This window comes from Pseudonaja textilis, chromosome 2, assembly GCF_049901715.1.
Source record: "Pseudonaja textilis isolate UNSWEBS1 chromosome 2, rPseTex1.2, whole genome shotgun sequence".
NCBI classification, from domain to species: domain Eukaryota; kingdom Metazoa; phylum Chordata; class Lepidosauria; order Squamata; family Elapidae; genus Pseudonaja; species Pseudonaja textilis.
The window spans coordinates 95,112,803-95,126,401 of record NC_141991.1 but is presented as its reverse complement, the minus strand read 5'-3'; the positions used below and the strand labels follow the sequence as shown (position 1 = coordinate 95,126,401).

The 13,599-nt window shown below is 37.9% G+C and overlaps 1 protein-coding gene across 2 annotated transcripts in view; it reads left to right on the top strand.

Moving 5' to 3' along the window:
* The window catches only part of GABRG2 (gamma-aminobutyric acid type A receptor subunit gamma2), a 76,176-nt gene extending 73,607 nt beyond the window's left edge, over window positions 1-2,569 (top strand). For both annotated transcript variants that reach the window (XM_026696094.2, XM_087924569.1), the window contains one exon: window positions 295-2,569. In XM_026696094.2, coding sequence (XP_026551879.2) covers window positions 295-570 — 276 coding nt within the window. In that variant the 3' untranslated portion in view covers window positions 571-2,569. The remainder of the gene's footprint in view (window positions 1-294) is intronic.
* The last annotated feature ends 11,030 nt before the right edge of the window (window positions 2,570-13,599 follow it).

Genomic DNA, 13,599 nt, shown 5'->3' with positions numbered 1-13,599 from the left:
GGGAAACAAATCATGGTGTTCCTATGGCTTCATTCCTGTTTGGAATTAAGTCCTGCTATGTGGCTGCTGTTCAGTAACATTTGGATTTAAGGTATTAGTGTTGGATTGTGCCTTTCCATCAATTCAAAATGATGAGTTCATCACTGTAGTAGCAAACCAGACCTTTAGTAAGCTGGTCGTGTGTCTGTTCTGTAGAGCTACTAGTTGTTTCACACCAATTAGTGGAACTTTTTATGGCAAAGCGACAACCATTCATCGTTGCCCTTTGTCCTTCTTGCCCCTTATGTATCTTAGGCACCAACAATTGATATCCGTCCAAGGTCAGCGACGATTCAAATGAACAATGCGACACACCTCCAAGAGCGGGATGAAGAGTATGGCTATGAGTGTCTTGATGGCAAGGACTGTGCAAGTTTTTTCTGCTGCTTTGAGGATTGCCGAACAGGAGCCTGGCGACATGGAAGGATACATATTCGCATTGCCAAAATGGACTCCTACGCCCGCATATTTTTCCCCACGGCCTTCTGTTTGTTTAATCTGGTCTACTGGGTATCTTACCTCTACCTTTAAACAAGCAGAAAGGAAGTCGATGACATGAGCCTTATTGTTGCGATTTTATTAGAGGATTGGTTTCCTGTATGAATTCACTTCAGTGCCATGATCTAGTGGCTTCGGTGCATATGAGGGGACTTAAAATACATACATGGACTATCCTGCAGGCAGGAGCCATCCCATTCTCTTCTGCCCCAGGGAATGCACTGCACACTTATCATTATTCATGCATAGCATTCCTTGACGTAAGGAGGGAATGGCTCAGCCCTGGTCTGTTGAGCATCAAAGTTTCATGAACTTTTCAATTTTATAACATGCTTTGCAGTGATCTGAATTCTTTAGTGCCATAACTTAGTAAATACCAACCATCAGATCATTTGCTGAAGGCTACTGTAACACTATTGTGACCTGGATGATATCATTCTTCATTTTTAAGTGCTATGATCCAACAAAGAGCCAGGATCATATTAAAGGCCACATGAATCTGAGAGGAACCAAGCGGAGAGAATCCACACCAACTCTCGAGGTTTGGGTGTCACCATTTCAGTTATATATGACAGCAGGTACAATCTGGGGTAAATGCTGTCTTGTGCATTAGCACTGACTATAAATGTATAATATCTTTTGTCCTCTGTAGGCTTTTCTTTTTGGAAGAGTCATCTTTCATTTCAGATCAATGAAACTAGTCAGCGGTGAGAAGACAGCTTTTCTTCTCAGCCAAATTTAAAAAATAAATAAAAGGAACTGCTGGGTGTCCTTCCTTAGAGCACATGTACAAACATTGTAAATATTTCACTAGCTTGTAGCACTTGGGTCTAGTGCATGAAGATTTTATTTGGGGTGGGTGGGTGGGTGAAATGAACGAAGCGAAAATTTCCATATATATAACTATCTTTTATTTTAGATCCCTGCTTTGCTGAAAACTGTGGAGTGACCATTGCCTTCTTTTTATTTGTCTGGCAGAAATCCTTTCTCCCTCATGCATGGAAGATTTGAACAGGCAGCACTTTTTAATGTTAGACAAATCCTAAACATTTGAACAGAACACACACAGGTCCATGGACAGGCTAAACCAGAATGGCCAACTTTAAAATTCTGTAATTTTGCTCCCAGTGTTAGTTCCTCATTTTCAACAGCAATTGGGATTTTCATTTTCAACAGCAATTGTCAATTACTATATATATGATATATATGATGTATGTGTATATGTGTATGTACACACACACACACACATACACACACACACACAAGTATATATCAAGAATGAGGCTGTGGACTTTTGAAGCCTTGCTCTCAGGAAGCATCTCCTCACCTACTTTGAATACTGATGATTGCTAGAATGCTTTTGCTGAGATGTACGAACTATCTGAAATGAACCAGGCTGAAGATAGTTCTAGCTACATTTGCTTTTTTTGAGATACAGCAAACATTTGTTTTACAGGCAGCGGTTGGTATATTTTCATTTGAAATACATAGACCTGCAGTTCACCATGCATTAGTGCAATAATGTTTATGCTTCTCTTCTTTTTGTCTTGCTTTTGGTCCCTTGATTAAGATAAAGGTCTCCACAGTTGGCATGCAAGCTAAAGACAACCAAAATAAATGAACAGACCAAAATGAGAAAATAATCCATCATAGTATGGGGGTGCTCCAGCAACAACCAAAACCACCAAGATAATTCTTGAAATTCATCAAGCTAGCAACTGAATTTGAAATATTCATGCAGTGCTCAGTTATGCAATCTTTAGCACATGTAAATATTTCTGACATGTTTATGGTCACAAATGGTAAATATCAAATAGGTTTGCAGCCGGGAATGAGGAATAGTCTATGTGTATATTATCACTGCAAAAATCAATGATAGCCAATACAGTCCTAAGGAGTTCTAAGTTTCCCAATGTCTGTATAGTTTTAAAAATAAACATGCATATAAAGGAATAACTGATTCCTGATCAATTGTTCCTTATTTAATGTACTTGAAAGAAGGAAATGCACATACCCATGGTTTTTTTTCAATAAAATTACTGCATTCAATATCACTTTTGTCTTTGAGTGTGACTTCACTAATAACAAGCACCTACAGTATGTTTGTTCAGAAATGTAGAAATAAAATTAGCAGATTAACAGAATTGGAAGGGATTTTGTGGGTCATCTAGTCCAACCCCCTGCCCAAGCAGAAGACCCTATACCATTTCTGACAAATGACAATCCAGTCTCTTCTTGAAAGCTTCCAGTGATGAAGGTCCCACAACTTATGAAGGCAAGCTGTTCCCTTAGTTGATTGTTCTCACTGTCGGAAAATTCTCATTATTTCTAGGTTGAATCTCTCCTTGATCAGTTTCCATAAAATGAATCAGTGTATGCAGCAAACATTTATGATTATGCATACAGTGGTTCATCCCAAACCTTCTACTCACTGTGAAATCCCCTCTCCTAAATTCCCAGGCACTAAATGTGGTAGCCTTGAAACTTCCAAGAAAAAAAAATGGCTTCCAAGGCTGACATCATCAATAAAAAAATTAAAAACTTTTTTGAAAGCTTTAGTTTTAATCCCCTGCTTCAAAATGTCAGCTGGTCAAAGAACACACTATTTGACTTTACTTTTTCAAGGCTTAGGTTTCTAAAATATAGTGCATTTTTTCTTCTATTATATGCAGACTTATTTATATGTAAGGCTATGTTCAGAATATCTATGGAGATTCTCAATCATCCAGGTCATGGTTGTCCCAAGGGTGCTTTTCCAAAAGGCAATTGGACTTTCTTGGTTTTTTTTTCCTTTGAAAATGTTTCACTTCTCATCCAAGAAGCTTCTTTAGTTCATAGTAAAAACTCAGCGCTTAAAGTAGCAATAGCAGTAGCCCTTAGACTTATATACTGCTTCACAGTGCTTTACAGCAGTGGTTGCCAACCGGTGGGCCATGGCCCACTGGTGGTCCACGAGAAAATTTTGGTGGTCCGCAGAGAAATGTCACCCCCAGAGCACCCCCCAAAGCAATTAATCCAGTCTGCGCAGGAACACAAGTCTGCCCTGCCCACATGGCCCTCCCTCTCCTCCCACTCACTCCTTACCTGGAAAACTTGCCTGCTAAGTTGCTATTTTTCCTCCCCCCCACCCCGAACATCAGCTGTTCTACTGTGCCGGGAAATGTAGATTAACTAGAAAGCAGGAAATCATTGGATTTCTTGCTTTCTAGCTAATCTTTAGATCTCCCTTAGGACTGAAGGTTCTATTATTCAGTGCAGACTCAGATAGCTGATGGCAGAAACACAAATTTCTAAGTGAATCTGTGATTCTGTGAGCAACTCAATCTGCCTGGCTGCTTTGCCTGATTTTGGGTAAAAGTTCCTCTTTTTTTATAAAAAAATCAATATTTACATAAACATTTAGAATATTTACATACAAGCCATGCCCAGCCAGTCACATGACCACCAAGCCACACCCACAAATTAGGCCATGCCAAAGAACCTGTTGTTAAGAAATTTGAATTCCATCCCCCCCTCTGTGTATGTTTGGGTGTGTGTGTGCGTATGAGAGAGGGGGGGGAGAGAGAGGGAGGTTAGATATCACACACACACACACACACACACACACACACACACACACTACACCAATGTCAGCAAGCCACTATCAGTCAAATTCATATTAGTGGTCCCCGGGATTTAAAATTATGAGTTTGGTGGTCCCTGAGGTCCAAAAGGTTGCCAACCCCTGATTTACAGCACTCTCTAAGTGGTTTACAGTGTCAGCATATTGCATCTGGGTCCTCATTTTACTAATTTCTGAAGGATGGAAGGCTGAGTCAACCTTGAGCCTCGTGAGATTTGAATTTCCAAATTGCGGACAGCTGGCAGTCAGCAGATGTGGCCTGCAGTACTGCATTCTAACCAGTGAACCACTGCAGCTCTCAAAGTACCTGATAATGCCTGTAAAAGGTATGAATGTTAGAAAAACACAGCTAAAGTTTAATGGAAAATAATGTGGATGAATGTGAAAAAACTAGTAAGTGGGCTTATGATGTTTCCCATACTAGTTTTTAAAATTGTCCAATGGCTTCAGGATGCTGTACTCACTAAAGACAAGATACTGAAAAGGTCCACATAACGTCATAGATATAAACATAACATTGTTTATCACTGCATGTTCTCTATTTCGACCATTCACTATTTCAGTAAAAAGTTGAGTAAGTCATAGTCAACCCTCCTGAAAGACACGAGTAAATCTTGTTTTGAAGTCATGGAGAATATGCCAAGTTGTGCAAGGTAGAAGCAACAGCACCAAGCAATTTTGGCCATTATAGAAGCCCTCCTCCAAAATGCACCATTAGTTACAAAAAATATCTCAATGGTAGGGAGATAGGACACTAGGAAATCAAGATGAAAAAGGTCCTTGGGGTTGAAAATTTAGAATGTTCCTAATAAGATTTATAATTTCCAGTCATATGCCAATCATAAGAAATCAGGAGCCAGAGCAGTTTAAATGAATACAGATTTATTGCATGCTAACACTCGCTACAATAATTTGAACTAGTAATCGTCAAAGCAAATTAGTGGTAGACAACAGCCAACTGAACTCAAGTAGGTTGGACTTAGGGGTTGTAAGGCTTCGGCGGCAGCAGGAATCCGCTTCTCTGCGGGTCCCTGCTGCGCTCGCCGTCAAGGTACCCCCGATCCAACTGGATTTGGGGGTTGTCGCTGCCCTGAAAGGGCAGCGGAAGATAGAGGAGATCCGGGCAGGGGTCTGGGGACATCGCACCCCACTTCCCCAGCCGGCTAGACTCCTTTTTCCCGAGACGGATGAGCGGCTGTCTTGGCAGCCATAAAGGATTCTTCAACTGGATAAGTTTGTGCAGGAGGAAGTCTTAGAAGGAGAAGTTTTCTTGGCTAAACCACGACATTATGTTATTTTTAAAACATCCTGGAAACCTGACTTTGGATTGATTCATTTGTTTCCAAAAGAATCTGTTACATCGGCGAAAGTGCTGAAGGAAAGTTCACTCCCCCTCCCTACGGAGAAAGCAAAGGAGCATAGAAAAACTTGCTCTCTAAAGGTAAAAATAAGCTCTTTGTTATAAGTGGGAAGGGGAGGACTAAAAAAAAAATTCTTTCTAAACTTTGTTGGAGGAGACGCCTTGAAGATTACAAGACCATTAATTAATGGTAATACGGCTTTTAAAATATATCTGGGATTTTGCCTCTGGAGAAAAAACTGTAAAGAGAAGAAGAGGGAAAAAGTTTTGCTTGTTTGGATTGTTTGATAACTCTGACATTTGGAAATTACTTCAAGATTGAAAGCATCTGGGTTGTTTTTTTTTTTTAAAAAACCTATAATGGTACCACCGGTTGATGAACTGAAAATGGAATATGAAAAATTAAAAGAAAGACAACAAAGTGGCAAGGATTCTCTGGGAGCTGCCTTCCATTTTTTAGAAATGGCGGTTTCTATGTACCAGCAAACACTGGAGGAAGGAGAAGGAGAAGAAGAAGAAGAAAAGGAAGAAGCCATCTTTAATGGACTAAAAAGTTTGATTAAGAAAGAAAATGGGAAGGGAGGAAGGGAAAAGGAGAATTTAAGATTTAATAAAACAACCAAGAAAAAGAAAAATAGGATGAAAAGAAGGTACAATGTTAGAAAGCAATTGAAAAGAGAATTACAACAGAGAGGGAAATTTAAAAAGGGGGAGAGGAGAGGAGGGGGCAAAAAGACCAGATTGGAGAAGAAAGGGAGGGAAAAAGAAAAAAAAAGTCATGGGTTAGGACAAGATTTTTTCTTAAAAAAAGTTTTTTTTTTAGAGATGAAGGATGATAGATAGCTTATAATTAAAGATGATTCTGCAAGAGTGCATAAGATAGTATTGTAGTATTTGTATTTGGAACAGTTTATTGGAATATTTAATGAAATATTAATGTTTAATAATGATGGATGTTGATATCTGATTAAATATTAGGAGACTTGTTAAATTATTAATGCTTAGTTAAAGTTTAATTTGTTAGTGTTTTAATATTATCATAACTTTAGTATTTTATTTTTTCTATTTTAAAACAATGTACTTATCAGAATTAGAATTAGAATAGAAATTATATATTTAATTATACTATAAGTTTATTATTCTTTTATGTTAAGATTTAATATGTAGAAGGTACTAAGCAGAATCAGGATGGAAATTATGTATTATTTTAAGCTTTATTTTAGGAGAAGGCGTCATACTTCAAAAGTGACTACAGGGGAAATTTTTTGTTAAAGGGAAGAGATACATAGATGTGTGGTAAAGAACGGACAAAAGATATAAGTATAATGACTTTGAAATAAGATGAAATAAATAAAATATAATTAAGAGAGTGAAAAGATGGGAGAAGTTATATAGAAAATACAAAATGGTTAATAAGATATGAAGGGTATATAAGGTGGGCATGAATTTGATATAGGTCTGTCAAAAAAGATGTAACCTGGGGCCAAGTCACTTTTCAAAAGAAGTTTTATGTTTTATGTTTAGTGTGTGGATTATCTATGTTTGATTCTAAATTAATAAAATCTCGGAGAAATGAAATTAAAGGGAGAGAAATTGGGAAAAGATATGTATAAATGATAACTAATTTTTTTTTCTCCAATGTTTTGCTTTAAGTGTGATAATGTGGAACCATGTTTTAAAGAATAATGCCTTGTTTGTCTTGTTGAAGTTTATGGGTAGTTCTTGGAAAGGAGGTTTTATACCTCTATGTGCTATGTTTTGTTTGTCTTTAAAAATCAATAAAACTTGTTCTTAAAAAAAAAAATTTAAAAAAAGTAGGTTGGACTTAGATCTCTTGTGGGTGCAAAGGGACTTTAGACTGATGACCTAGTTTATTTATTTATTTATTATTTATTTTGTCAAGCAATTATAACATAACAGGTATAAGTATAAACATAGTTATGAATACATGAAATGGATACATATAAGAAAAATAAAAAGAAACAATAGGACAGGGACGGCAGGCACGTTGGTGTGCTTATGCACACCCCCTACAGACCTCTTAGGAAAGGGATGAGGTCAATAGTAGACAGTCTAAGGTTAAAGTTTTTGGGGTTGGGGTTGGGGGAAGAAACCACAGAGCCAGGTAGAGTATTCCAGAAATTGACCACTCTGTTGCTGAAGTCGTATTTCCTGCACTCAAATTTGATGCAATTAACCTTGAGTTTGTATCTATTGTGTACTCTTGTATTGTTATGGTTGAAGCTGAAGTATTCATTGACAGGTAGGACATTGCAATGTATAATTTTATGTACTATACTTAGATCGGACCAAAAATGGCATAGTTCTAGGTTGTCTAGGTCTAGAATTTCAAGTCTGGTGGCATAAGGTATTCTGCAATAAGTTGGTCTCTCCCTTGGGCTCAACCTGGTCATCTCCTACACCAGGGTGTCAAACTCAATTTCATTGAGGGCTGCATCAGAGTTTGGGGGGAGAGGTGGGGGGGCTAGCATGATGTCACTCATGTTGGGAGCACCTGTATTGGCCCGAGCACTCTGCCAGCAAAAACGGGTTCCTGCAACCCTTTACCAGTGAAAATGGAGCTTGAGGTGGCATGCACGGCCGTCATGAGTGCCATTTTCACTGGCAGAAGCATCATGGGCCGGTCTTTTGCTATTTCCAGGTTTGGCCTGCTGGCCAGATCTAAGCACCCTGTGAGCTGGATCCAGCCCCTGGGCCTTGAGCTTGACACCCCTAACCTACACCTTATTGGGGACGCATGACATGAATTTATTCATGTATTATTTGGTATTCATTTTTAACTAAACATTTTTTTTTAAAAAATAAAACATACACATTACATGTTGTAAGAAAACTGCATACTGTATTCTGAAACAAAAATATTTAGAGATAGATGTAACAAAGTATACTTTATTGGACAGCTTACAGTTAATCATTGAGCTTCTTGCCAGCAAACAGCAGGAGAGAGAGCCCTGAGCAAAACACCTCCTCCAATTATATATGTTTACTTAATTACATTTGAAACAGAAAGATAAAAGGCGTAATACAATTACACTGTGATCCTGCCTTTGGAATGCTTCTAAGCTATTGAAATGACTTCCCTGTTGTATTTCATACTTGCAATAGTCTTCCTGAGATTATTAATATGTACACTAAACAACATTGTTTACTTTAATGTCTCTTATTACACCATCCTGTTTCTCCTCCCTAGAAGGACAGCTCTCTTATTTATGTAACAGGAACTTCTGGACCACAGCCATAATTCTAGGAACTAGGTTACACAAACATACTACTGCCTGTTAACTTCATAAAGAAAAAGTCGTATGTGTTTAACAAATTTGAATGTTATTATATTCCCACAAACAGAAGGCAAAATATCTAATGTATCAATGGCCTTTGGATAAAATCTAGTATATTTATAAAGATTTTTAGTCCCTAGAATAATGGCTACAATGAAAAAGAATAGACAATTTCATTTTGAAATGGCCAAACAGATCTATAATTTAGCCAACAGTTGCATTGGCTGCCAATTGTTTCCAGTTGAAATTCAAGGTGTTGAATTGAAGCCATGCATGGGCATGGGTCCAGGCTACTTGAAGAACCATATTGCCGCTATGGCAGCAGAGGAGGTATGCTGAGGATCCTCTCTGTCAAGGAATTCCAGCTGGCAGGGTCCCAGAGAAGAGCCTTCTATGCTGTGGCCCCAACCCTTTGGAACATCTTGCCCTATGAGGTGAAATTGGCTCCCACCTTTTTGACTTTCTGCAAGAGCCTGAAACTTGGACCTGCCAGTTGACTTGGGGACCACAATGAGGTAATATCATACCGGAAGTGATCGATCCATTTAATAGCAGCTCCATTCCCCACCCCTATATATTCTGTTTCTTTTCTCCCCATCTTTTAGTTATAATTGCTATTTTTATAATGACTTTATTGTGATTTTATACATTGGTACATATGTTGGTGATTTCATTTTGATGTTATAAGCTGCCCAGAGTCATCTAGAAGCAAGATGGGCAGCTTAATTAATTAATTAATTCAAAGGGATCTAATACAATGGCAGTCATAGAATGGTCACAAGATGTTGCCTTTTCTTTATTTTATCATACAAAGCACAATATCTAATGTTTATTTACCTCAGCAAATTTTAAAGCAGGAGTATGGAGCAAGAATCTTTCATTTGTCAAAAATGATTAGGTTCAGAAGAAACTCCATAGTAGGATACTAATAAAGGAGAAAACTGCATTTATTATCCCTTTCTTAAAAGAATTTCAGATGAAATAAACAGTCCACAGAAAAATCCAATAGCTCAAGTTATCAATTCTCTATTAGGGAACTTGGCCCTACCTTTTGCCTTGACAGACTTCCAGTGAAAATCAAGGGTTTAGACCTGTAATTTTATACCTGCTTTCCTGATGAATCACAAAAATTATCCTGAGTCCTACCAATTTTGCTAGTTGATTGTACAATGACTTCTAGGATGATTTAAAAGTATACTGTACAATATAACTACTGAGCTTTTCTCTTTTGAGGGAGGACTGGATGAATATGCAACTTCCTGCTGGCTAGAATATTCCTTGCCTGCTTCAAGTGATTTTATCATGTTTAGGTCCAGTACAGTTCAATTTGGATTGAAAGAAAGAGCTGAGCAACTTTAAAGTCTCCCAATGTTCTCCTGATCTTATTACATGTAGGCTATTTCTTAACACTGTAGATAAAATAATATAGAAAAAAATGAATGGTAGAGATAGGAATAGGGCTATAGGTAGAGATGATGGATGCTAATTTGATGACCTCTGAGATTTCACCATATGGTTGGTCTTTTGTGTGGAACATAGACTTTAAACTGAAAAGTGCTCTGGACTTTCTTTTATGGGAAAGCTGTGCATGGAGAAATCTCATGCGAGTAGTTCTGGTCCTTGTAAAGAATGCATGCAAATGTTGGGTTATGAAAAGTTTTGAATTGGAATCCCTTTTCAACCCAACCATAAGCACAATTTCTCTAAATTTTTGTTTGCCAAGGGTTTGTCTTCTAGAAAAGAGGTCCCCCAACTCCCGGTCCATGGACTGGTACCAGTCTGCTGCCCATAGGGAACCAGATCACATAAACGGTGGGCAAGCATGCAAACCATTTATGCATGTGCAGGATTAGGTTTCATGAGTGAAACCATCCCCTCCCCCGCATTGTCACTGCTGCTACTTGTCAGCAGAACCAGAAAGGTTGGGGACCGCTGTTCTAGAGATTTGTTTTGGTTGATACAACATGCATACTGAATTTATACATTTTCTGGATTCACAACTAGTCTGAATTACCCAAACAACCACATAACCCCCCCAAACAAACAACTAGCAAAAAACCCATTAAGCTCAGTGTTTAATGTGAATGCAGTTGTTTGTTTAAAAAGAAACAGATCTGGTTAAGTGCACTGTGCATATGATAGAGACTATACTATATATTTGTCAGGGATATGAGTTTTTGGAAGCACAAACAAACATACTATTTCCTTGATAAGGTAGCATCATTAACTTTCCATAGGCAATGGCATGATGGACACTTGAACCATATGGAGAAAGGAGAGCCTGCATAGCAGAATAACATAGCAGAATATATATATATATATATATATATATATATATATATATATATATATATATATATATATATATATATATATATATATATATTTTCTTAAGTTTTCTATATATATATATATATATATATATATACACACACACACACACACACACACACACACATACATTATATATTTTCTTTCTTTCTTCTTTATTTTTGTTCAACTTTTTTCTTTTCTTGCATTCTTTTCTTTCCTTTTTTTTCTTCCTTACTTTACACTAGTTTGTATTAGTTTTTATGAAAAACATACCATATGTGTAAAAATGATAAACCCAAGAGCTTTCAGATGTTTGCCAGTCTCCTAATATTGTAGATCCATTGCAGTTCTGTAATTCTAGATGTAAATACTTTTACTGTGCAAACATTATACAAGATTAGGTGTATTTGAACATCCAAACTGAAAGTGAAAAGCTCAGAAGTCAAATGAAGGCTGTTGTCCAAGATATCCTGAGTTATTTTCCTTGGTTAGATGTCTCTCTGATCTTGCCACCTTTTGTTAAATAAAGAGAAAAGAGTCTTCACTGGCAGCAGAGGTGAAAATGTAAGACTTCTCTCCTTTAAATTCATAAACAGATGTTTCTATGAAGAGATATGTTCCAAATCTCCAAATCTCTTAAATGGGACATTCACAAACTTCAAACAGAATTTAGAGTTATTTCAATCACTGAAGCTTTTTCAGTCCTTTACAAAACTCCTATTTAAAGCAGGGATAATGAGCAAAGTCCAAAGCAGCAGCTTGCCTGCCTTACTTAATTAAAATAATGAAGTTTCATTAAAATAATGATGTTACTTTGCTAGGCAGAAGATCAAGGCTTTTTTTAAAAAAAATGCTTCTACATTTTTATTAAAATGCTTTTCTTTATATATGACTATTGTCAATGCTATCAATTGAAATTGCCATTTGGAAAGTCAATTCATTTCCTTCTGTAGAAGAGACGCCCTATAAATATATAATGAGGATTTTAATAATGGTGGTGTTTTAATTCTGGAATACTGCTTGCTCTCCAAGGAAGTGGTGGCTGACAGAGGATTTTGCACCCTAATTTCTGTAAAACTGCAGTTGTCATGAAGGAGGGTAAGGGGTGAGTTTGGGAAGCTAGCCAATGTACTGATGAAGCAGGAAAGAATGAAAACATTTTTTTATTTCAAATAAGTGGGTGTTGTGGTGGAATTCATGGCCAATCCCAGACATTTCTCTAGACATATTCAACTGCTTCTTCATCAACTTAAATATTTTCCTTCTTATGATTGACTTTGAGTTAATTTCACCTAATTCTGAATTGAAGATTGCTACTGGAGCTTTCCCAAAAGTGCTTTTTCAAAAGGCAACTGGACTTTGTTTTACCTGAAGACATTTCACTTCTCATCCAAGAAGCTTTTTCAATTCAGAACTCAGAGAAGCTTCTTGGATGACAGTGAAATATCTTTGAGGTAAAAAAACAACAACAAAGTTCAGTTGCCTTTTGAAAAAGTACTTTTGGGACAACCATGACCTGGATGACTAAGAATCTCCATAGACATTTACTGGAGCTTTCCACTTCATTTTATTAAGCTGCTCTTGCTAGATTCTCTCATGGTCAGTTAGTAGAAATGTTTCTTTCTTTTCCAGGACTGCCAAACTACTTTGTATCTTCTCAGGACAAGGGCTCCCAGTTTCTGAGGCAAATGATTCCCAATTCTTTCCAAAGAGTTTGTCACAAATTCCAATACTGCACTGATCTGAGATTGGGTTATGTATTCATGAATACATGCAGTGATGGGATTCAACTGGTGTTACTGCTGGTTTACTGACAACGTTTTGCTGTGTACGAGTGTAAATAAACCTTAAGCTGTGCTGCCTGGAGAGCTGAAAAGCACAGCGCGCAGGTGCACAGCATTTGAAAAGCCTCTTTTTTCCCTGCTTTTTCAACCTCAGCTGTGCTGTGCAAAGCAGCTGAGGTTGAAAAAGCAGGAAATAAAGGACAGGTAAGAGCCTGGGCAGGCGGGTGGGTCAAACAGCAACAAACACAGAACTGGTTCGGTGTCTGCTGCTCTTCAGAGCTACCAGTTCTATAGAGCTGGGCAGAACCAGTAGCATCCCACCCCTGAATACTGGTATGTATATATGTTCTAGGGTGGCTGAATGCCTATTGGTAGAAAAATAGAAATCTTCTTCTTCTTTCTTCTTCTTTTTCTTCAGCGTTTGTCTCGCGCTCGGGCGAGGTCCGCTAATGTCCTTAAGTACTGCTTCCACACCTCTCTGTCTACCACGTATGTCAGGTCTACCTTCGCGATCTCTAGATCGGCCTTGATCGTGTCCATCCAGCGTTGCTTAGGTCTACCACGCGGTCTCGCTCCTCCGACAGTCACCTTCATTGCAGATTTGATGATAGATTCTTCCTTGGCGCGGCTCACGTGGCCGAACCATCGTAGCTGGGACTGCCTCATGACCGTGGGGATGGGCAC